Source organism: Desmodus rotundus, chromosome 4 (genome assembly GCF_022682495.2).
Source record: "Desmodus rotundus isolate HL8 chromosome 4, HLdesRot8A.1, whole genome shotgun sequence".
Lineage (NCBI taxonomy): Eukaryota > Metazoa > Chordata > Mammalia > Chiroptera > Phyllostomidae > Desmodus > Desmodus rotundus.
The window spans coordinates 84,546,291-84,572,505 of record NC_071390.1 but is presented as its reverse complement, the minus strand read 5'-3'; the positions used below and the strand labels follow the sequence as shown (position 1 = coordinate 84,572,505).

The window sequence follows — 26,215 nt, the reverse complement described above, 5'->3', positions numbered from 1 at the left end:
TTATCTTTCTTAAAAATCTTCCAGTTTTTCATTTATACCCTATTGTAGTTATAACATAAATGAATATAGGTTGATTACAGTAGACTCATAGGACAACATACATTTGGAAACTTTTACCTTTTATAAAGTTTATTAAGCCTGACTTTCAGTGATTACTTTTATAGATTTTTTTTTTCTATTTTGCAAAGAACTACGTAAGAGAGACTGTCTCAGCATGTCAGCATTTATTTGCATGGAATGAATGTGGACAAGATTGTGTAATGTGATCTAGTGATAATGCAGTTAGGTACATTCAGTTCTGGTGAACTGAAAGTATTCTGAAAGTATTGATGAATCAGATGATGACAGTACAAAGAGAGGTTACAAATGAAGTATCTCCTCCTTCTTTACCTACTTAAGCCTTTTTTTAAAACACAATGCAGGCATGTGCCCTGACGGGAATCAAACAGGCAACCAACCTTTGGCTTTATGCAACAATGCCCAACCAACTGAGCCACACCAGTTAGGACACATGCCTGGATTGCTATGGCCAGGACTTCTAAAACTTTTGAATAGATGTGACAAGTGTGGACATCTTTGTTTCTAATCTTAGAGGAAAGCTTTCAACTCTTTACTGTTAAGTATGATGTCAACTGTGGCCTTATCATATATGACCTTTACTATCTTGAGGTGTGTTCCCTCTATACCCATTTGTTGAGAATTTGTATCATAAGTGGATGTTTTGTCAAATGTTTTTTCTGCATCTATTGAGAGGATCAAATGAGTTTTATCTATTATTTTGTTAATGTGGTATATCATACTGATTGATTTGCAGATATTGAACTATATTTTCATCCCTAGAATAAATCTCATTTGATCATAATGTATGATGTTCTTAATGTATTGTTGAATTCAGATTGCTAATATTTTGTCTTGGATTTTTGTATCTATGGTTACTAGGGATATTGGCCTGTAATGTCCTTTTTTTGAAGGTTCCTTGTCTGCTTTTGCTACTAGGGTGACTAATAATTCCTTTAAGTGCATTGTCTGTTAAATCATGTAGAAAACAAGATTTGGAGTTACAAATCAAAGTTACAGTATTACTGGCTTTAACACTAATTAATTGTGTACCGTAAATGTAGTAGTGTCTTGAATCATGTAGAAAATTTAAAAAGCAGTTACAAACCACTGTTACAATAATACTAGGTTTTATATTTGCCCATATATTTACCTTTATTGAGATCCTTCTTTCTCCATAAGGCCTCAAGTTACTATTCCGTGTCCCTTCATTTCACCGTGCAGTGCTTCCTTGAGCATTTTTTGCAGGCCAGGTCTAGGGCTAACTAACTCCCTAAGCTTTGGTTTATCTGGGAACATCTTAATTTGTCCCTCTCTTTTGAAGAACATTTTTGCCAGATATACAATTCTAGTTGACAAGTTTTAGTTCTAGCATTTTGGATATATCAGTCTTCTGACATCCAAAGTTTCTGATGAGAAATATTTTGACAGTGTAATTGAGGATCCCTTGTATGTGATCTCTTGGCAGCTTTCAAGACCCTCTCTTTCTCTTTGTCCTTCAAAAGTTTAATTGTAATGTGTCTCGATGCGAGTCTCTTGGAGTCTTCTGAGCTGCTTTGATTTTTATATTCGTGTCTTTCATCATGACGTTTTCAGCCATTATTTCTTCAAATATTCTTTCTGCCTGTTTCTTCTCCTTCTAGAACTCCCATAATTAGTATGTTGGTCCACTTGCTAGTATCCTGCAGGTCCATTAGATTCTGTCTTCTTTTCTTAATCTTTCTTCTTCCAGTTCCTCAGTCTCAATAATTTCCATTGTCCTATATTCATGTGCACTGATTCTTTCTTCTGCTGTTCAAATATGCCTTTGAATACTTCTAGTGAATTTTTCATTGTAGACATTGTACTTTTCATCTCCAGAATTTCTTTCAGCTTCTTTTTGGACTTTATTGATATTTCCATTTCATTCACATATTATTTTCTTGACTTTTGTCACATCTCCCTTTAGTTTTGGGGGGCATCTTTAAACAGTTCTTTCTCTTATTTTAAAATTTTTATCGTTATTCAATTACAGTTGTATGCCTTTTCTCCCCATCCCTCCACCCCACCCCAGCTGAACCCACCTCCCTCCCCCACCTCCACCCTCCCCCTTTGTTTTGTCCACGTGTCCTTTATAGTAGTTCCTGTAATCCCCTCTCTTCACTGTCCCCTCCCCACTCCCCCCTGACTATTGTTAGATTTAAACAGTTCTTTCAACATCTGTATTATATCTGCCATTAGGTCTTTTTTTGAGGGACAGTTTCTGTCAACATGTTTTCTTCCTTGAATAAGCCGTACTTTCCTGTTACTTTGTGTACTTTGTGATAACTCTGGAAGTCAGATTCTCCTTTTCTTCTTTTCCCTCAGGTTTTGCTGTATTTATTTTTATTGGTATTTTTTAAAATTGTGTAGACATCTTTATGCCAAGATGAGCCTAAGGTGTAAACTTAAGGTGTTTTTAGGTCTTTTTAAAGCGTTTCCCTGGGAATACACAGATTACTCAATGATGTTAAATATCATTTCATACGATTATTGACTGACCAAGTATCAATATTTTCCTCTATAAGTTTTTAAACTCATGTTTTGTCTCTTTTTTAAAAATTCATTTTCTTATTGTTAGTAGGAATTCTTTACATGCTGTAGTCTGTCCAGAAAGTATCCAGCCATGTACGAGGAAAAATAGACATTTGTTGAAGAAGATACAAGAAATCTTGTATATAGGGCAATGATGCCTCAATCCCCTTCAAAGTAGGCACCTTGGGACTTCACACAGTTCTCCCAATTGCCATCAGCTGCCCCGTCATATTTTCCTGAATTGCATCAATGATCCAAAATCTCTTCTCTTTCAAATGTGATTTTAGTTTTGGGAAAAGCCAAAAGTTGCAGGGCTCCAAATCTGGGCTGTAGGGGCTGAGTCACCTGGGTGATTTGATGTTTTGCCAAAACACTCTGCGTGAGATGTGATGCACGAGCGGGCACTTTGTTGTGATGAAGCTGCCAATCACCAGTTGCCCATAGCTGTGGCCTTCTGAATCATCAAAATAGTTTCTACGGAGGACTGTTCAAGCTTAAAACAAAATTTGATGCAGATTCATTGCCCTGGTTGCTCAGTCATTTTGAATGCAACAGCCACACATGCTCACTCAACAGCATCTACTGCCCCCACTCACTAGTACAGTGAAGTCATCATTGTTCATGCATGCTCATTCCAGACCACTCTCCTTGGCTGCCAGGTCACATTGTTGTCATGCAAACTGATCTCGTTATATTAAAAATGGTTGGACTTTTTCCAGACCTTGTATTCTACTAATCTTACTGAGAAGATATTTATCTTATTTATATTGTGGTATCTTCTACATTCAGAGGGTTTTTTCCCACTTTTTTTTAAATTATGGAAATTTTTAGACATACCAAAAAGAAGACAGAATAGTTTAATAAATCTTATGTGTCACTTGGCTTCAACAAGTATCAGTGTTTTTTCCCAGCAGTATTCATCTTTTCCTCTAATTTTTGTACTTTTTGTGCATTATCTAAGAGATCATTAAAGATTGCATCACTGTTATTTGTATGCCTGAGTATTTCTGTCATAATAAAATACCCATTCTTTTGTCATGACACTTGTTCTTTATGGCTTTTACTTTTATGTACATGTTACCTTACATGTAGCAATTCCTAACATATACAATGCATTATGGCACCCATGTTAACCTATAACTTCTTCCTAAACAACAGGTACTTTTCTTATTCCATACAAGCTGTTGAGTCACATCTTGGGAATCAGCAGTTGTCCCAACAACATCATATGTGTTACCATAAAGCAGGGGTGTCAAACTCATTTTCACCAGGGGCTACATCAGCCTCACAGTTGCCTTCAAAGGGCCGAATGTAATTTTAGGACTCTATAAATGTAACTACTCCTTAACTAGCGGCAAGGAGCTTGGCACTGCAGTCAGGTAGAAACAAAGTTCCTGGCAGGATAAAACAAGGTGGAGGGCCAGATTCGGCCGGCGGGCCTTGTATTTAGCACCTGTGCCATAAAGCCTGTTGAAAATCCCATATGTCCTTTTAAGAAGTCTGCTCAGTCATTGAGATGTCAAACTATAAGCCTGAAATAGCTGTTCTGGCATTTTTGTTTTTACAAAGTAATTCCTCTCAGCTTTGTGCAGTGGCAGTATCGTAGCCAGTGAGGTTTATCTGAGGCACAATTATTGCTAATTGAAAACTTTTCCCAAAGTAATTCCTCTCAATTTTCCCCCTTATTTTTAGTGTGCCACCTGGGATTGAATGCATGAAAGAACAAGACCTCTGCAACAAGATAATGGCTACAATACTAGAAAAGTACAATACCCTGTTTGAAGTAGAATGCACAGAAAGTGATAACCAGAGGTGTGAGAACCAAATGAAGCTTGTCATAGTAAAAGTAAGTAAAAAATGCTATTTAATTTTCAGTATTGCTGTATTTTGCATGGAAGTCATTTATTTAAATCTTTCTTTGTCATAAAAATTCCATATGGATATAACTCCATACTATCATTCCTATGTTTATTTAATTCTTTTTATGAAGTCCATTCTCTGTATCAAGTGTTTGTATTCTTCTAAGATTGGAGAATAATTTGAACTGATGTTTCCTTGCTGCTATAAAATCATCTCAAAAGCACTTACGTGAGCTCAGTGTTATGGTCGATTGGGTGCGCCACCTTTTTATGAAAGCCTGGTGGTATGGGGGGATATGATACATGCTTATGTCTGTGTTAGGAACGCTAGCTTACTGAGTACATTGCAACATTCCTTTAGACAGTATTACTATGTCTTTTTGGCTTTCTTGTGGCTGGCACACTTTCAAGTTGAACTTTAGATTTTAAGTCCCATATATGTAATCATTTGTGACTATTACCAATAAAGGAGAGTATTTTTAAAACCTATAAAGGAATTCTTGATAATATTATCTGAATATTAAATGCATTGGCTGATAATTTATAACATTCTTTATACATTAGGTAAATGCATGTAGGTCTCTTAAGATTTACAATTGGGAGTTAGAGGATAAACATCCAAACAAAATCCTCCAGTTGAGGGAAAAGAGGGAAGGCATCTATTTCTTTCTCATTTACACTGAGGTAAATCATGGTGGAACTGATACGGAAGGTTCCCTCGGGAGGTTTCCTGAAACTTATCAGATTTATAAACGTACTCTTGTTGACTGATGTGGCAGCGAATAATAAGAGGTACTTGGCGTGGGTGTCGAAAGGATGTTTTTGTTCCTTTTTCCAGTTGAGGCCATGTCTTTGAAGAACTAAAAGGCAATGAGTACCAAGTAGCACCCTATCAAAACAGCAAAAAAAGACAAAAACTGGGTTTTCTTAACTGGGGGCTTATGTTGTTAACACACCAGATGGATGCGCTGTAAGGGATAGAGCACATCTGAGAGAAATGCACTAAACAGGAACCTTGCCAAAATAATAGAGAGAACTTTAAACTGAAATTTGAGGACAGGGAAGAGTAATTCTCAGATAAAATGGTAAAATGAAATACTACGGAGAATATCAAGTGTAACCTAATGCTGGACGTAACATGAGAGCTGAGAAAATGTCAGTGATTCAAAAGAGATAAGCAGAAAAAAACCTACTTACATGAGTTTTGCTACAAAAAAATAAAATAAATTGTTTTTTACATAGAATTTACCTTTAATTTGTTCTCTCGGTTCTTGTAGTACTTTGCAAGGGGTTTCTTTTTAAAATTTTAAAATGTGATTGACTTTCTTTCAGCTATATCTCTGATAAATACTTTTAACACTCATACCTTTCAACTAGGTCTGATAAAATAATGAGGAAATTCTCAAATATAATGAAAATAGATAGGCAAGACAAGCTTTCTGAGACGTGGGTAATCCCCGGACTGTGTCAACAAGGGTTTATAGTCTGTGCAAGTAAAATCACCCCTATTGAGATACATGAAAGGGTGCCCTGCCTGGATATCTGTGAGCTTGTAGCTTTAAGCATGGTGGAGAACGCAGCCTGGGAGTACAGGATAAGACACGCAAGCCAAAACACTGTGTGAACCAAATACAGATACCTGAGGTGCATGAATGCGACTGCTACTCTCCCAGTGCAAGCTTCAGATCTGGCCTGGAGGCAGACAGATGTCACGCTTGAAAACTGCACGTCCATACTCTGGAAGCATCATTCTGCTAAAGCAGAATATTTGATACATTTTTTTACCGATCTTGCTAACACTCTTATCTCTGAGAGGGTGGGTAATGCAACAGGGGGCTGTGATGTTATGGACTTAATTTTAACCAATAAGGATGAAACAGAAGTTATGGAAATTGTTTTAACAGGATGTGCCAATGCTATTTTAGGGTCCCTAGTAATGAAGAATATGCTAGCCACAGTTAGATATATGAAACTGGACATTATTTAGAAAGCAGATTTTTAAGTTTCTAAGATCATAGAAACAGATATAAACCAAAAGGAAGCTACAGTAAAAAGAAATTGAGAGGCTGACAATGAAATCATCAACATACTGAAAATAGTAAATATGAAAGGGCAATCAAAAACCAAGTTACCATTCCGATGTGTACAAAAAGAGGCAAGAGACACAAAACAATTGTTAAATAATCAATATTTGAGCTAAAAATAAGTTTAGGCTCATGACAACCACTGAGGCATAAAAAAGCAAAAAGGTATTTTAAGTGGGAAAAAGCACTCAGTGTGTCCACTGACACACTTCTGTGTACCCCAGGATAGGAAACAAAGTCAAAGTGGAGAATGACATTTTCATGATATTTTGGGGGCTAAAATGGAGATTTGGGGCTCAGACAAGTAAATAAATTGATTGTACTTGGACCTGGATGAAGAACTTTGACCCCAGAGCATTGGATGTGAATTGGTGTTAACTTCAGGGGTGGTCTCTACATTTATTTCTGTTATCAGTACTTTAATCATTGACTTGAGTAAACACACTTGCAAGTGAAATAAAGCTGGAAGAATATAGGTCAGATTTTGTCAGGTATAGAGTAACAAGTGTGTGTGCGTGTGTGTGTGTGTGTGTGAGAGAGAGAGAGAGAGCATGCGTGCATGTACTGCCATTTCCCTCTTCTTCCTTGCTTAAAAAACAAAGTACAATTTTATTTGGACCTGAAGCTATGTGTTGAGGTCAGATGGGCCCCTCTTTCAGCCACAAGGGATGAATGAGTCATATATAAATGGTCTATAATAGGGTGGTATTACAATCACTCTTTAGTCAGTGATTGATGTAAAAGCCAGAAGAGACACATTTCTGGCCAAGAAGATGTATGTACAGTAAAGTGTGCTAGGGGCAGAGAGCCTCTAGGAAAGATTTTCATCCCTGGTTAGAGAGAGAGAGAGAGAGAGAGAGAGAGAGAGAGAGAGAGAGAGAGAGAGAGAGAGAAAATCAAGAAAGATTTAAGAGATAAGAGCTGCAGTTGCCTCTGGGTGGCGTTAGGGGTGGTGGCAACTACCATGGCTTTATTTAACTAGGAAAGTGTTCAGGGAGCTCTCTGGGGTGATAAAAATGGTCCATATTTCATTAGGGAAGTGGATGTGGGTGTATGCATTTGTCAATACTCATTCAGCTGTACACTTAAGATTTATATCTTTTACTGAACATGAATTATTTTTAATTTACAAAAGAGAGAAAGATAGTAGGCCTCTGAATCAAAAGGCCCACCTCTCCCATCTGGTTTTGGATGTTTTACACTTGGAGCTGCTGCCACCATCTTTTGTGTTTGATAAATGCGTCAGACACTGAGGCTGACAGACAGCTAAAGGAGGGAGAAGTCTCAGCTCCTCATCCTGGTTCATGTGCCGAACCAACGCTGACCATACATACCTCTGGCTTTTAGTTACTTGGAGGGTATAAATGTCCTCATAGTATAAACTACCTTTAGTGGAGTATTTTGGCTCTTGCACCAAAAGCCCCATATCTGATATAATCACTATAATTGGAAAGTACTATACTTAGGTTCATAAAATGATTTACACCAGTATAACCAAGAAGAGACCAAAATAACAATAGTTAAACTGAAATCATCCACGGATTTTAGTCAAATTTTAGACAGTATTAAACGTCAGTGTGATGTTTGCCAAAAAGTAACCACAGATTTCTTCACTGACTATGCCAGGAGTGTCCAGAACAAAGGACGTGTGTCTCACTGCACTGGGTGGAGTGCTGACAGTGCCTGTGGTGTTGTGTCTGATTCGGAGTACTGCATCCTCACTCTCCCGACAGCGCCCCTGGTCCTGGTTTATTTTCATTAAATATAAATTTGCCTGGTTGACTATTTTACTTCACTTTCCATACTGCTGATGACTTCTAATCATAATTCCAGTCCAACCTACCAGGAGCCATATTTCTCACTACCAGTAAAAAGCCATGCTAGTTATTCAAATTTCTCACACCAAGAACACTACCTCCAAAGCTTTGTCTGTGCTGTCCTCCTGATACAGAGAGATCTGATCAGATCACTGAGGAGGAGTAGGGAGGGGGAGGGGCGGTAAGAGGAGGTTGCCTGAGGCAATGGTAAACAGCCTAGGTTGAGATTGGCTGAAAAGCTGAATGCCTCCAGAGCTCCTGCAATTATGTGCCAGAAGATATAAATAAGAAGGTAGACTGTCTCTTGGATTCTCTTCCTCAAGGATGCATGGATGGATGATTGTGCTGCATCTGCCTGCATTTCCCAAAGGACGGTATTTTGGATGGGAAGGAACTCTGGGCACAGCCTAGGATGGGGCTGCCCCGCAGAGGGTGGCAGGGTTATTCTTCTTTGGGTGTTCTAGAGGGAAGGGGCTCTGAGGCAGAAGCCCGCCATTTTTCCAAAACCATGTAGTTTTTGTATGTTATGTTGTTTTAGTTTGTAAACTAGTCCTATGCAAATAAGATAATTAAAAATTAACAGGGTGAATTTAGGAGTTAAAGATTTTAGCTTTAATTCATAGGCTTAAGTGATTAAAGCTGTAATTAAAGAGGTAAAACTTTAGCCTTAATTGATAGCTTAAGTGACTAATTCATGTGGAAAGCTGTTATTCCAAAATTGTGTAGCTTTTGAATAAAGACTCTTTTCCTTTATCACCAAATCTTTATCTCCAGCATTTTGCCTAGAGGGTGGCCTCAGGCAGCAGGGCCCCACCTGCTGGTCCGTAACTCTCTCCAGCCTTAGTTTGCCAGCCCCTGGGCACCAAGCTAGAATCTACTTTTATCCTTAACTCCGCCCCTTTCCCATTCCCACTGGGACTCATATTGTCTTACACATATCTCTGGAAATGGGTGTCTTGTGTCCACCCACCACTGCCTTAGATTAGGCCCTTTTCATAGCCACACATTTTCAAACTGTTCTCCCACTTCTAGGCTCACCCCCTTCCCATCTCTCTGCCAGTGATAGAAGTATGTTCCTAAAAAACAAACCTGCTCATAACATATTCCTGTCTTAAGCAAGCAAATCTTTTGCTGTTGTTTTGCCTCTCACCCTTTTGCTGATATTATCAATTAAGTCTCCTCTACTTGAAGTTCAGGCCCTTTACACTGTCCCCTAATCAAACTTCCTCCTTAAATTCTTGAATGAATATTGAATGGTTTTTGTCATCTTTTTATTTCTCTGGTTTGTCTTCAGTTTCCTTTGAGGGCTTTTTCTCAATCAGAATTAAACACGGTTATTTCCTGGGCTCAATCCTAGGTCTTCAACCCAGAGCTCTCCTGGGCAAACCATTCATTTTTAATTTATCTAAGTGCCTTGCCATCACTTGCACCTTCCTTCTATAGATTCTCATTATCTTTCCCTGCCCTGAATGTGTGATGCTCCACTTGTGTTCCGGAGCTTAATGAATGGCTCATCTGTCCATACCATTACTCCAGCTTGATGTCCATCAGTCACTAAAATGAGTTCATTCTGCTGCCTGAGTATCTCTTAAATCTCTCCCACCCTCACTAGTGTTTCCTCATCACCTCTCATTTTGGATTATTGCCACCATCACCTGGTAACTCAGACTTACTGACTCAAAGTCATGGCAGGCCTGAAATTTGCATTTTAAAAGGCTTCCTTGGCAATTTTAATAATCAGCCAGATTCGGGAATTGATTGATCCTTAGGAGACTACTACAGTAGCCTTCTTACTGGTTTCACTGACCCACGTCTGCCCCTGGACTCCATTTTTCCTCTTCTGCTGCTGGAGTTGTTACGCATCATGCAAGTATGAATATGTCACTTCCCATATCAAAATTCTTCAATGGGTCTTGACCTTTACCCATCCCTATATTATAAAATCTAAATCTTAGCACAACATGCAAGGCTTTTCATGATTTGAACCCACGCTGCCTATTCACATTCCTTTCCTACCACTCCCACCCGTACATTCCATGCACTGGCAGCCATGGATTGATGTGATTGCAGATACCATATTTATTACTTAACATTTCATGTTTGTCAATCTGGTTAGCACAGTGTCTGGCATTAAAAATTCCTTGAAGTCGATGACTCATCTCTATTCATTTTACTGAAAATAATGTCTATGACCATAATTTTTATATAGTAAGAAAGCAATATTTATGAGTGTTTACAAATAATTGAATATTAGAAATATGATAGTTCACTGAGTATTTCCTGGCTGCCATATTTAAGAAAAGGTATTAAATGTTTCTGAAGTCTTTAACAGTTCTGCAAAGAGCACTTAATATTAGGATAAGAAGGCCTATGTCTGTGTAAAGTGGCACTCGTCAACATGACTGGGCAAGTTATAATATTTCATCTTTGGAAAGGTAAGAATCTACACCCTCAATACACAGGAGAATGTGATTTTAGTACTCAGTGTTTATCCAGATCTGCTTTTAGAAAATGAACCAGTTTTAAAAACATACACAAAACTCTTTTAAATGAAAGTTTAGGAAAGAATGGGGTATTTAAGTGTCTCTGTAAAAAAAAAAAAATCACTAGGATTTCAGTAAATTGCTGAGAGAAAGCAAAGTGGAGACCTGAAAACCTTCCACACAGAAAAGTATGCTTTAAGGTATGGAATGTTTGTGTAGTAGTAGAGTAAACTACTATGGTGTTAACTGTGCAGTTAACACTTATAGGAACAGTAGAACAATCAAAGGTTTGAAAGAACAGGATGGATTTCATTTAAACTGTAATTTAGATTTTTACTTTATCCCTTTGGTGTAAGCAGGAAGTTGGTGTGACTCTAAGTGAAGCCTTTCTTATAATAGGCTGTCAGGGGAGTGCCTACCTAGTATCTGTTTCTGCTCAGCTGACTAGTCAATGCTGCAAAATTGATCATGGCTTCTATATGCGTTCATTAGCCTCCCTTCCAGGCAGGCTTGCTCTACCAGAAGGCCAAGGCAAAGATAAGGAAAAACAGTTTGTCTGTAGACTCCTCTTTGAACTCCACATGCCCTGCCATTCTTTGGGAATAAGTCATGGGTCCTCTAAGGTTTTTTCAGATTCTGAAACAGTTTGGCAGGGTCCACTGGATCTAGTTATTCAGTCAAAGGAATCTTGATAGGCCTCTTAGAACTAACATTTGGAGAAGTCTGTAGTCTCCCAGAGGTCTAAGAATATACGTGTTGATTCAGCACTTTGGTTCACATTTTGATGCATTTCACCAACTAGTCTTTATATTTAATTGTCTTATAGTTGTGGCCATTGTTTGTTTCACTTAAGGTGAAGTTTCTTTTCTCTATTTATTTTTGAGTTTTTGTAAGTTTCAAGGAGGAAGCATAAGTAGAAGCACTTTTATTTTGCCAAGCTGAAAATTTAAAGCTGTATTTGTGAAAAATTGTGTTAAGAGAAGCATATCTTTCAAGTAGATATCTAATAGCCATAGTTTAATTTCTACAGCCTCAGAATAATTCTGAAGTCTCAGTCCATAAGAGGATCTAAATCCAGACTTCAGTAAAGCTTTTTCCTTATATCTACCCAAGAATTAACATAATCACTGAGATATTTACATATACAAAATTTAGTGACTGAAATATGGTTGAAATAATGTGCCATGTAATTTAAGCTGAATTTATTAAATTCACATAATTATTGCTTACCTACCATGTGCAAAGCATCACTTTGGACACAGAGAATACATTAGTGAGCAGTAGACCACAGTCTCTGCTCTTATGAAGCTTATATTCTAATGGGGATACAATAAGCAACAGGCAATAGATAATTAAGAAAATATGTAATATGTCAGATGGTGAAATGCTCTGTGGGGAAAAAAAGCAGGGGAGGAGAGAAGTAATACTGGTAAGGAACTAGGGGAATAGCATTTGCCCATTTGAATAAGATGATCAAAAGACTTCATCGACAAGGGAACATTTGAGAAGAGACTTGAAAGATATGAAGGAGCAAGCAATGAAGATATTGAGAGAAGAGCATTCCAGACAGGGAGAAGAATAGTAAAAAGGCCTTGAGAGAGGAGTATATCTGGTCTGTTTGATGAGCAGATTGAAGGCCAGTATGGTTGAGTTACTGTGATCTAGGAAGAAAGTTAAGAGAGATGAGGTTACAGAGGTAACAAGGGACCAGATCATGTGTACTCTTAAAGGTCACTGGAAGGACTTTAACTTTTATTCTAATAGTATTTTAAAAGAGAGTATTGAACAGAAGAGTGCCACGATCTGACTTGTATTTCAAAAGGATTACATTAACTCCTGGGCAGAGAATAGACTGTTGAGAGGGAGTTTATCACCATAGTCCAGTTACGTGGTGATGGAGGCTTGAACCAAGGTAGTGGTAGTAAAAGTGGTGAGATGAACTGAAGGGTAACTTAGGATATGATAGAGCAACATGATAGGCAGTGCTAGGGACTCCAGTTAGGTACAAAATGTTTGTCATGGGAGTAGATGAGCAAGCAAGGTAAAAACATAGGGGGCTATGAATGGAGATTGGGGTGTTGACATTAGGGATTTGTGATGTGGAGCAGTCTGGACCAATGATGAGATTTAGATTGTATTTATGAGAACAAGTAACTGAGTGGAAGAGAAGAGAAAATCATTGGAAAGGAAATGGTTAAGGGATGATAAAGAGATCAATGGTTTGTCCATGTTGACCCTGAATTTACCCAAGAGAAAGGCCTGGTCTGCCTAGTATATACGTATTATTTATATACTTTAAGTATAAGTTTTATGTATATGTATTCCACATGTATATGGGTTAATGTAGAGCCTCAGACATGTACACACACAAAACAGTATGGTTAATATGTTTTTAAATATCTATCTAGAACGATCTAGATGAGTATCATCTTATTCCAAAACAACATCTTGTGAGACTGTCTTTATTGGACAGTGTTGCTGTTGCTCATTATATCTTTGGGAATTTCTTTTGGAATTGTCTGAAGAATGTATGTTATTCATGTGTCATATTTTTCCATACATTAGTAGACTGGGAAATCTCTGTACTTGAATACTTTATTTGATTGTGGGAAATAATTAGTAGTCGTTTTGAGCCACATAAGATCACTAAGTTGGGGAGTAGTGGTTAAATATTAACTTTGGGATTTTAAATTGAAATCTGTCAGAAAAAATACCAGTTCTCCTGTGTGACTCATAAGCAAACTCTTGAAAGTTATTTTATAACATTCTGAACAAAAGCAAAATATTAGAATAGATTCCCACAGTGATTAGTTTAAGGGACACGATCACTTATCAATGTATAGCAAGCTTGATTACAAAGTTCGGCCTTATTCCTGTAGAGTTTAAGTCATTTACCATGTAAACTGATAAAGCACATAAACTTTGTAAAGCATTCCCCATGTCTTTTTCATACTTAAAAACATTGCATATACCTCCATGTTTTCATTTAGGTCTATAATCTAAACAAAATAACTTCAAAATAATATTCACTTTTTTTAGAATTTTAATACCTACTCTGTGTAAAGCTCTGGACTAAGTTCTGGGCCTCTTCAGAAAATAAGTAAAATATGTCAGTGCAGGAACAGAGGGACAAAAGGAAAAGGGAGCTTTATGCCAGATATTGCGCTAAGTTCTTTATGTACATTATCTCATTTACTTCTCACAGTGAACCTGTGAAGTAGCTGGTCTTAATTCCCCTTTGCAGTTCAGGAAATCTAGGGCATCTATTCGTCAGGGTCAATAGCAGTAAATGACAGAGCTGGGCTTTGAACTCAAAGTACTAATTAGGCCAAGTATAGAACTAACCAAAATCTTAGTTTTAAATGGGAACATCAGTGCCATGAACATTTCTACACTTATTCATTCAGTATATATTTTTGCAACTTAGTGTCAGGGAAGCACTTGAGTTCTGTTCTCCTGACTATAGTCCTATATGCTTGCACTACCCCTGGCCCTTTGTATAGCCCCTCAAAAATACTCCAAACTCATTAGCTATGGACTCATAATAGGAATAAAAAGTGTTTTGATTTTTATATCATTGTTTGATACTTTGTGAGGTGGCTGCATTGTCTCTGTGTTCGTAACCTACACAGTGAAATGACTGACTCGTGCCCACTGAAATCTACATGTTATTATTTTGAAAACCTAGGAACTCAGAGGTAGCACTAAATTAAAAATTACTTGCTGATTTCTTCATATAAAACCTTTCTTTGGAGAGTGAGGTATACATTTTAGATTAGTTCTGAGTTTGAAAGTTAAAAAAATTAAATGATGTTTAAGAAAAACAAAGATAAAATAGCATGATAGAATGTTGTGTGCTTGCATGACCCAAATGGGCACTTCCTAGTAGTGGAGACTGATTAGATTACAAGTAAGTATAAATAATGCCTCAAGTAATAAAAGTAGTGTTAAAGGTTTTTGCTTAGCCTGGGATACTCTCATGGCTCCAGTTTTTAGATCATAGCCACATATTTACAATTCAGATTGCTGTTAATTTCTCCTCCCCAGATGTTTTGTTTTATATTGTTTACAGATAAACACTAGAATGTCACGTCTGCTCAGGAATCATTGGGATAGATTAGAATCAGGTGTGTCCAACCTTTTGGCATCTCTGGACCACGTTGGAAGAAGAAGGGTTGTCTTTGGCCATACATTAAATACATTGCGACACAATCACACAAAAAATCTCAATGTTTTAAGAAAATTTACAATTTTGGGTTGGGATGCATTCATAGCTGTCCTGGGCTGCATATGGCCCTCAGGCCGCAGGTTGGACACCCCTGGTAGCTATATCTGCCATGTGCTTAATTCCTTCTTTGCTATAATGAGGAATATTTAACAGAAGACAGACTAAATTGCTTTGGTTATGAAAACATCATTATGCTATATAATCTTTAAGATGCTTACAGTGAGATGACAGTATTTTGGAACTGACACCTCAGAACTTGCCTGCTTTAAATCATTAGTGCATGTATTTGTCAAACAGAGGCACTGAGTAAATAATTGAATATGTGTGCATTTTCACAGATCCCTTGTAGTTGATTTAGAATGGGTTTCTGCTATTTCCTTCAGTTGGCTGCCTAGGAATAAAAGTAAATTTATATGGAACCAAAAAGGACCCCAAACAGCCTCAGCAATCTTGAGAAAGAAGAACAAACTTGGAGGGATCACAATACCTGATATCAAACTATACTACAAGGCCACTGTAATCAAAACAGTCTGGTACTGACCTAAGAACAGACACATAGATCAATGGAACAGAATAGAGAGCCCAGAGATAAACTCATGTCTTTATGGTCAATTAATATTTGACAAAGGAAGCAAGAGCATACAATGCAGTAAAGACAGCCTCTTCAATAAATGGTGTTGGGAGAACTGCACTGGTACATGCAAAAAAAGTAAACTACACTACCATCTTATACCATATACCAGATTAAACTCAAAATGGATAAAAGACTTAAATATAAATCACGATACCATAAACGTCCTTGTGGAGAACATAGACAGTAAAATTTCAGATACCTCATGTAGCATTATTTTTGCTGATAATCTCCTAGGACAAGGGAAATAACAGAAAAAATAAACAAATGGGATTAGATCAAATTAAAAAGCTTCTGCACAGCTAAAGAAACTATCATCAAAATGAAAAGGAAACAGGCCATATTGGAGAACACATTTGCCAGTGACACATCAGACAAGGGTTTAATCTCCAAAATATATAAAGAATAATATGACTCAACACCAGGAAGACAATCCAATTAAAAAGTGGGCAAAGGACCTGAACAGACACTTCAAGGAGGGCATACTGGTGGCTCATAGACATATGAAAAAATGTTCAACATCACTAGCCATCAGAGAGATGCAAATTAAAACCACAGTGAGATCACCTCACACCTGTCAAAATGATAATCATTAATAAATCAACAAACAAGTGCTGGCAAAGATTTGGAGAAAAGGGAACCTTAGTGCACTGTTGGTAGGAATGCAGACTGGTGCAGACACTATAGAAAACTGTATGGAATTTTCTCATCAAACTGAAAATGGAACTGCCTTTTGACCCAGCAATTCTACTGCTGGGAAAATACCCAAAGAATCCAAAAACACCAATTCAAAAGAACTTATACACCCCTGTGTTCATAGCCCTACTATTTTCAATAGCCAAGATTTGGAAACAGCCTAAGTGTCCATCAGTAGATTAGTGGATTAAAAAACTGGCACATCTATGTAATGGAATACTATGCAGCAGAAAGAAAGAAAGAAGGAGCTCCTACCCTTTGCAACAGCATGGGTGGAACTGGAGAGCATTATGCTAAGTGAAATGAGCCAGTCAGTGAAAAGTAAATACCATATGATCTCACTTATAAAAGGAATCTAGTGAACAAAATAAACTGATGAACAAAGTAGAACCAGAGGCACAGAATCGTGGAATTGATGATAGCTATAAAAGGGGAGGGTGGGGACTGATTGAAAGGTGAAGGAATTAGTCAAAGAACATACGTGAAGGACCCAGGGGCATGGACAATGTGAGGGGACTGATTATGGAAGTGGGTGGCAGGCTGTGTGGAGGAGGGCAAAAGGAGGGAAAGTGGGAGAACTCCAATAGCATAAATAATAAAATGAAAAATAAATACAGTTATATAAATAGGTATTTATGTATAATGAAAAAAAAAGTTATACTTCTGTGGACCCGAGTTGCCTACAAAGGAACATCCCCTCCAGGGGCAGCTCTTAACCAATAACTGAGGAAGATGGGGTATAAATTAACAGCTCTTTAATTCCTTGGTTGAAATAATTCTGGGGTGTATGTTTCATAGTGTTTTCCAGAACTTTACCCAAAGCAGAAGCTTCAGAACCACTGTAATAATTCTAGCACTTAATAATGACACCCATACTCTACCTTCTCCCTCTTTTATTACCTTATTCCCCTGATGATCACCCAGATAAACTACTTGTCCACAGTCCTTGTTTTAGGCTCTACTTCTGTTTGAGTGGTTGAGGGCCCAAGTAAGGCATCTCAAACTCTACAGCCTTTATGAAGCCCTCTCTCATCCTCCAGGTACAGGAGGAGACTCCATCTCTTCTGTTGTCTTGGGGTGCCTTCTTTCTCCTCTTGGAACATGCTTTACGCTCTCCTTTAGGTGAATTGCACTTTTTTTCTCTCTTTTATTGCATTGTAAGTTCTTCAGATAAGAACAGTCTTTCATATTTACTTAAACATTGTATTTTTTCTAAAAGTTGTGGAGCAATTTATATCCTTACACCTTCCATAGCATTTATCCTGGTTCCTTATACTTACTCAAAAATGTCTAATGAATTGCACCATGTATGTCTAAGTAAAAGATAACTCAAACTTATTTCAGGAAAGTCATAGTAACTTTCCTGGTTCACATTTCTACAGTATATAATAAAAGTTTGCATAACAGAACTCCACCTAACTAATATGCCAGAGTAATCAATTTTCTGCATTCTCATTTAAAGCATACTGACTGCTGTCCATGGCAACTCTGAATGCTTGTGTTTAATAGACCAGTCTCTTACACACTTTTTCATGATCAGTTTTACTATATGCTAACCAAGAATCATTGTGTTTATTTCCAAAACTATTAATGTCATTTTTAATGGTATGTGCATAATTTAATTAAACAAATGAATTGTGAATACATTATAGCTATTTCTAGGAAAATGGTGACAAACTAACTAGTAAAAACTTCTGTTACAGACTCCAGAATCTTAATGGCTTAACACAATCAAAGTTTACTTCTGATTACTTCACAGACCAATGAATTAAGCAGTCCTATTCCATTTTTCCCCAACAATCTTCAGGATTGCCTCAGCTGCGGAAAAAAAGAGGGAGAATAAATGTGGAATATTTTTATGCCTATATCTGCAAGTGACTTAGACACTTCTGCTCACATTCCACTGAACAGATTCAATCATATGGCTCCCAACCTAACTGGAAGGGAGGCTGCAAACAGTAGTCTTCCTGCTGCCTAGAGAGAGGACATGGAAGACTTAGGACGTGGTACCGTGTACAGAAAGAATTATCTGTGTTACAAAAGCAATGCTGAATGTGTTGGAAAGGTTCAACAAAGGTTGAAGTCTTCATGTTTTCACTCCACATAAATAATGTATTATTCTTATGGTTTACACAAGGAAGAAAGTGTCGAATTACAAACTTAGGGTTATTCCCAAAGACCCACATCAGAAGACTTGGAAATAAAGGAACATTTGAGGATTTTATTGTAAAAAACTATTTTGAGTAGGTATCATTAATATGTATTTTTTAATGATTTCCTGTTTTAGTTTGCTTTTCAGTCACCTAACTGCCACATTTTGTGATCTGATAAATAGGAAGGATCCTTCTAGAAAGACATTATGTTGTGCAATTAAGAGCAGGCCTCTGGAGATAGACTGCACAGTTTCAAATTCCAGCTCTACCACTTATTGGGTGTATGACATTGAACAAGCTACTATCCTTTCTGTACCTGAGTTTGTATACATGAGAAAGTTGTATAGTAAAATACATATTTATAGGGTTATTGAGAGGATCAAAAATGAATAAATGTATAATAAGCACTTAGAAAATGCCACATGTGCAGCAAGTGCTATGTAAGTGATATCCAGTGTTGTTATTTTATGAACATCATCATTATTGTAAAACTTAATTCCACAGTTTTCTACTGAGTGACTGCACTGTAAGTGACACTGTAATAAAGATTTGTGCAATTTAAAGTATTTTGGTTGGAAACAGAAAGCAACCATGGCTAATATTACACTAACAAACTAGAAAGAAAAGAAAAAGTAGAGGAATTTTTTGGAAGGACATGGGGGTACTTAACAGACTAAAACGCAAAGCTTAGCACATCAGCAAGATGGCAGGCTATGAGACCCCAACTCTTGTCCCTCAAAATAAAAATAATTTGGCAACTGTTAATGGATGAAAATAGTTTGGGGAAAGCTCTAGACTACATTAAAAAGCTCCGGTAACTCAATGGAACACAAAAGCCAAGAAAGGCCACATAGATAAGTTATGGGAAGCATTTTACCTGCATCATAGGCCAACACAGCTTGGCACCAAAAGGGATCCCCTTGGCTGTGACTTCCCCCTGTGAAGGTAAAGGAGAGAAAAGGGACTCTAGTAGCCCTCACTGTCACTGTCACAATCTGTAACTGGACACAAGTGTGGCTGCCTGCCGCAATGAAAGCCAAACTCAAGACATGGGTGTTAGTGAAAAGGAAAGTGGTGTATTCAAGATGCCAGCAAGCTGAGAAGATGGCGGACTCTTGCCTCAAAGCACATCTTCACATCTCAGTGCAAGCGGAGGTTTTTATAAGGATGGAGAGAGGAAGCAGAACAAAGAGATCAAGGGGAGGGTGTTGAAAATTCTCTTCATGTGGACCGGCACAGTCCACTCCGATTAGGACCTCAAAACTGGTCAAGCAGTTGTATGCGTCATCCTGGTTTTACAGTTGAAGGTCAGCTCCAAGAGCTGGGATGACTGAAGGTTGGAGTGTGTATCTCTTGAAGTTAGTTCCTAGGATTCTTATACAAACATGCTGTTTATCTACAAGGTACATATTAGTCAGAGACAGTATTTACAGAAACAACGTCAAAAGGATGGTGGGGTGGGTTACAGTTCCCCACTATTACAAACCACTGAAGACCCCCAGAAGTCTTTGCTGATCCTCACAACAAGGGACTGCAAACACCGATGCAAGGCAACAGGTGGCATCACCGAAGAAACACAATAAATTTTTAGTAGTTGACTCTCAAAGAAATGGAGATCTGTGAATTGCCTGACAAGTAATTCAAAATAATTGTTTTAAAGAAGGTCATCAACTACAAGACAACACAGGCAATTCAACAAAATCAGGAAAACAATACATGAACAAAATGAGAAATTCAACACAAAGGTAGAAATCATAAAAAAGAACCAAACAAATTCTGAAGCAAATGAATACAATAAATGAAATGGAAAAATGCAGTAGGGGGCAGTGCATCACATGCTCATGTGGTGTCTCATGAGGCCAGAGAAGCAGGCAAGGACTGGGTCATTCAGGCTGTGTAAATTATTAGTGGCTGAAGAATTTGGATTTTATTCCATGAACTGATAGAAGAGTGACATCATCTGTTTGACATACACAAAGCTCCTAGAAGGCAGGATGATTGAGGTAATTTATGTGAATGCTGTTGGTTATTACTGGGGTGGCTGTGTACATGGAGCGGAGAATGAATCCCAGTTTATTTTGGAGCGTGCTGACTGGACTCACTGATGGGTTTGACTGTGGGAGGTATGGGAAAGGGAGGAATCGGGTAGACTCCTGACATTGACTTGAGCAACTGGGCGCCATCTGCTAATATGGGGAAGAAACTCAAGGACGGGCAGAATTTTTTTGCTGATAAATCAGAAGCTCAGGTTTGGACATACTAAAATTAAGTGCTTATTAGACAACCAAGTGGAGTTGACAAGTAGGCAGTTAAATATAAGTAGCTCAGAAGGAATGTCAAAGATAGTGATACTGATTTGGGAGTCATTAGCATGTTGATTGTGTTTAAAAACCATATAAGTGCAATAAGATCATTGTATCATTTGGGAAAAGACTTCTCTGCATCAGCCTTTTAGTCACTCCAACTTTGTTTCATTCATTTACTCAACACAATTGATTGAGCTCCTACTGTGCCAGGTGCTTTTCTGTTTTCATTATAGTTATAGTAGTGAATAAAGGAGACCAGTTGTTCACCTTCATAGAACTTCTGTTTAATAGAGGATACAGGAAATTCACCAATAATCAATAGATATATAACTTTATTGTATAGAGGATGAGGAGACTATGTGGAGTTGGTCAATGAGGCAGGCTATTTTTTCCCCTACTAGTGGTGTTGTGGCAGCTAATAGAAGGGAGAGCAGTTCAAGAAAAAGCAGTCACCTGGGTGAGATATTGCTGAGAATCCAAGTTAGATGGTGACTAAGCTGTGACTGTTTTCAGCACTGTCTGTGGAGTAATGACAAAAACAGATTTGTGGCAATGACGGTGAAGGAATAGAGATAGTGAATGAAGACGGCTGTTTTGGAGGAGTTTACTTTACAGAAAAGCAAAACAGTGGGACCACAGCTAGTGGGAGAAGTGAAATTAAGGAAGTGTTGTTTAGGTGAAGATGGAGGATTCAGTAACTATTTTAAAAGTAGAATTGATTAAGCTTGTTGGGAGACTGCAAAAGGGAGGTGAGAGAGAGGAAGCGAGGTGCCAAAGAGGCTGACTCCAGAGGGTAGGTTAGGTGGTGCCTGAAGATCAACTTGTCAATAATAAACTCCTAAGTTTCCAGTTTGAAAAAACAAACAAACAAACAAAAAAGGTATAATTTCAGAGCATGTTTATGGTTAATGAGAATGATCTAGTGAAGAGAGAGTGGGAGGGGATAATTTGAAGGAGTGAAGTTCTTGAGCAAGTAGGAGGAGGTAAGATCCAGGATAAACAGGCACAACCTTTTAAAAAGTTTTATCTTAAAAATATTTCTCACTTAACTCCACTGTTTTAAGAGAATCCATTAAGTTATTATCAGTTACTTATTAAGCTACTAGTTGAATTATTTCTCCCTAGCAATCTGAGTAACAGTGGCCCCACAGGAAGTGTCCCCTCTGTCCTGTGGCTCTGGATCCCCATCACACTGGCTGCTGCCCGGTGAGTGCCAGGGCTTCAGCAGCATTCTGGCGGGGCACTGAGGATGCATCTCTGAACAGATGGTGGTTACCTTTTTGTCCATAAATGTTTCTTCCCAAAGAATCACAAATTCTTGAAACTCAAAGTCTAGACAGGATTCATACAGCTTGTCTAATCAACCCTATCCCTTTATTTTATAGACCTTAGAACTGAGGGGAGAGGTCCAAGAGGTTAAAATGCTTGCCTGATTTCTCACAGCTGGTTAAAGAACTTGGATGGGAAGCCAGATAGATCTCTTCTGACTCGTGGTTTAGTCCTCTGACTACTATTACTTTGTTGTCTGATTTTAAAATCATAAAACAAAAAAAACCACTCATATAGGTGGCATTTTCCAACAAAAGTTTACAGAAAATGCTTTCATAGTGTTATAGGAAACAGCCGACTATCAGCCTTATACTTATTAATTCATAGGAAAAAGGAGGGAAAATAGTATTAAAGAAGTACTTTCACTTTTAGTTTGTGCATAAGAAAGAATTATAGTTGTTTGTAAACACTGAGACAGTGATAAACAAAGGTCAACTACTCCTATTAATTTCCCTTAAGAGTCAGCTTTTTTCCTTCTTATTGCATTCTAACATTTACATACCAGCAGTTTAAAAAGGGGGTAGAGGATTAAGTGTAATTATATTACTCAAGTGTAGTCAAATTACGCAATGGATTATGCACTTAATCACTTTGATCTTCTAAATGTCATGCTGGATATAGTTTATTTCTCTCACAATGAGTCAGAAGTGGGAATGGGTTCATTCACTGTTTCCAGTAAGTTGCTTTCTCCACCAACAGGTGTTGTGACTGGTGGGAAAGAGGACTGGAATGCATACTTATTTGGAGATCTCAGAAATGTACCCTGGGGTTCTCACATAGGGTTGTACGTGAGGCCACAGGCAGCTGAGAGTGTTGGCAGTACAACAGCTACTCGCCAGCTTAGAAGAGGCTCTTGAATCCCCTCTGAGTCTGGGAATATTGTTCCCTGGCACGAAGCTGAGAACAGGTGCTGTGTACAGCCCTGTGGTCCAAGCACGGGTCTCAGCTCCACCACTGTCTGCACTCTTGGGCACATCATCTCAGGATCCAAGTCCTTCATCTGTAAAATTGGAAAGGGAGTGGGGAGTTGACCAAATTTTGATCTTTAGAAATTGTTTTGGCTTTAAAATGCTATAGCTCTACAATCTATTGACTGAACATGTAAAGTATGTTGGATGAGAAGTCATATATAAAGATAAGAGCTCAGGCCTTAAAGTTTTACAGAACCATCATTGAGTCCCTTGTGCTATTTGGCAAGTTACTTCATTGCTATAAGCTTTCATTGTGTTATACTTCAAAGGGCAATGGTGCTAATAGTACCTCATTCATCGGGCTGTTGAGGGGAAGTGGCATTATGAATTCGGAGTCTTTAGAACAGTGCCTGATACATCCTATGGTTCAGTAAATATTTGTTAGTAGTAAGTAGTATGTTTATTTTCTTTAGGAGCATTTTATCATAATAATATACTGTTCCCTGAAAAATAAATGAATATAATTCCAACAAGTTTTAATAATACTATAAAAGTAGGTAGACTACAATTTTTTAAAAATTTTATAATCTATTAACTGTAAAGTAAAACAGGGTGAAAAACCATAATTTAGACGATTGAATTGTACGTATGATGGGGGAAGATGTGGGATGCAGAGGTAGAGGTTATGAAGCAAGTGAAAGAAATCTGACTTATTTTCTCCTTTGCTTTATTGTTGTATGTAATCTTCCTCTTATGTATTTTTGTTCTCTCAACTTGGAGATAGAATCCTCCATGGAAAATTTATCCAAGTTAACAGCTATTCAGTTGGGGTCCTATATTATTTTTTAAGACAACAACATTATTGTTGTTTTGTTATCATGTCGAAATAAATAGTAAATCTATCCAACTCCGTATGAGCTGCCTCCTTATAATTTCTGCTATTATTTTTGTAAGTACTATTTTGGTGTGAACCAAGGACTTAGGTGTGTCATAATTTTGGAAATAAATACTCAGATATTTTTCCTCAGTTAGGATATTGGTATGAAACCATCACTACTCAATAGTAGTTTGCTGAAGGACCTGAAGAAATTGGCTTAAGATAAAATATTTATAGAAACAGAACCAATCCATAAAATACTATGGGAAAAGTTGGCAACTCTCAGTTTGGTGGTTGACATCTTGGAGAACTAACTATCCATTCTCCAAAGAAGAAGTGAATGGTCTGTGGATGTATAAGTAACATGATAGTGTAGATGAGATTTTTAATGGATATCTCTGAATATGTATGTCCTATATGTTCCACTTCGACCCCATCACCACCTTACCTTCACATAAGAAAGGAAACATTTTTGGCTCCTCAGTACAATCTCAGTGTCTGACGTGAACAACTGAATCCAAAATGCCTTCTTGTTTCCCTGAAAAAGTTACTTTTTTACTACATTGTAATTTCTGGCTAGGGTAATATTCTTCAGTCACTAACGTTTCTTTTATGCTTCTTTATAGGAGGCCAGTTGTAAGAACTCCTTACCCATCCTTCTAACAAACGACGTAGAAAGAGACATGCAGAAACCATCTCCAAAAACTAAGGTGAGCTCATCCAATTACTAGGCTTCCACATAAAACATGTAGCAAGGCTCCGCGTGTTCTCGTGTGTCCATGATCTCTTGTTGTTTGCATTTGTCTTAGCATTTTTTTTTCTTTTTTGGACCTGATGGTATAAAAAGTACTTTTTATTTAGTTCATTTAATCCAAGGTTATATTCATACAAAAATTCTCTGGACACTTTTATTACTTAATAGAAAGTGATGTTCTTAGTAGTAGAATTACTTCTCCTCAATTGTTTCCAGCTTACAGCACAGGAAATAGTTAAGTAAAGTAAATCTGTCCTAGGTTATTACTTCAAAGGGTAAAATAAAATGTCCAAACATAATTTTTTTCAGAATAAAATCACTTCACTGATTTTTTATTAACTATAAAATATAATTTTTACTTAAAATTTATTACAATTTATTAAATAATTAATTATAATTAAAATATATTTTCAAAATTATAAATAACACATGATCAGTGGAAAGTGTTTTGGTCAATTATAACAAGAAAAAATAAGAACTATCATACGTAGGACAGAATAAAGAGTCTAATATGTCAAATTTTGTTTTCCTTATTAAGAAAAATTCAAAGTGCACTTAATTGTTTTGCTAGTGAAAAGAAAAACTCCTTTAACCCATAATATGTCATGAGAATTTGACCATTTTTCCAATCAGCAAAGTGATTACATTTATTTTAGAGCCCCTTTCCTAATCTTTAATCTTGTGTCTTCAGTAGAACTACTTCTGTTTACTAGATGTATATAATATTCCTAACTGGCCGCTATGACATTTTATAGAGCTACATTTTTTTCTAGTTCAAAGACAAATGTTCTCCAAACTTTATTGAGTTCCCTTAAGCAAAATTTAAAGGAATTCCAGTCTCTGATTTAATCACCAGATACTATAAAAATAGTTGTGCCTTTATTTGTAAAAGCAAGTCAAGTGAAGTACTGAATCATTATTTAGTGTCTTCTTTATGGTAAGAGTCTACTGTTTATTTTAAAAATAAGTAAAAACATCTTTCTTTAAAACTTATTCTACCTTGAGTTTTCTGGAAAATTATTTTCAGTATAATGCTGTCCTTTCAGATTCAAACCCTATTTTGTATCTTTTAAAGTGAAATATTTGCATATGCAAGCTTAAATATAATTAATTCCAGTGTATAGTAGAAATTTTTACCGAGTCATTCATAAAGTTCAGTGTCAACAATATGCTCATCAAATAAATACATTGAAAAAATATAGGATTTGAGGAAATTTTTAAGGTAAGTTTTGCTTATTACCTCCATTTATATTGGTATGAATACTTTTAGGTGAAGAGACCCTAGATGAATCATTTCCTAAATAATAGACACTATTGAAACCTATCATAAAAATTGTTTGAAGGGATTTATTACTCTTATTACATTAATGCCATTTGGAATATTTCAGACATATACAAAAATCAGTAATTAGTATGCATTTCTTATCCTCTGTCAGTCTTGCTGTATGGCTCCTGACCAAACTAATGCAATAGAAAA

At 37.1% G+C, this 26,215-nt stretch overlaps 1 protein-coding gene and 1 pseudogene across 5 annotated transcripts in view; both read left to right on the top strand.

Moving 5' to 3' along the window:
- Window positions 1–26,215, top strand: part of FAM13A (family with sequence similarity 13 member A) — a 278,405-nt gene that overhangs the window by 91,336 nt on the left and 160,854 nt on the right. For all 5 annotated transcript variants that reach the window (XM_053922889.2, XM_071221261.1, XM_053922887.2 and 2 more), the window contains 2 exons: window positions 4,303–4,456; window positions 24,611–24,694. In XM_053922889.2, the coding sequence (XP_053778864.1) occupies window positions 4,303–4,456; window positions 24,611–24,694 (238 nt within the window). The remainder of the gene's footprint in view (window positions 1–4,302; window positions 4,457–24,610; window positions 24,695–26,215) is intronic.
- LOC112317894 (U4 spliceosomal RNA) lies at window positions 4,191–4,315 on the top strand (annotated as a pseudogene).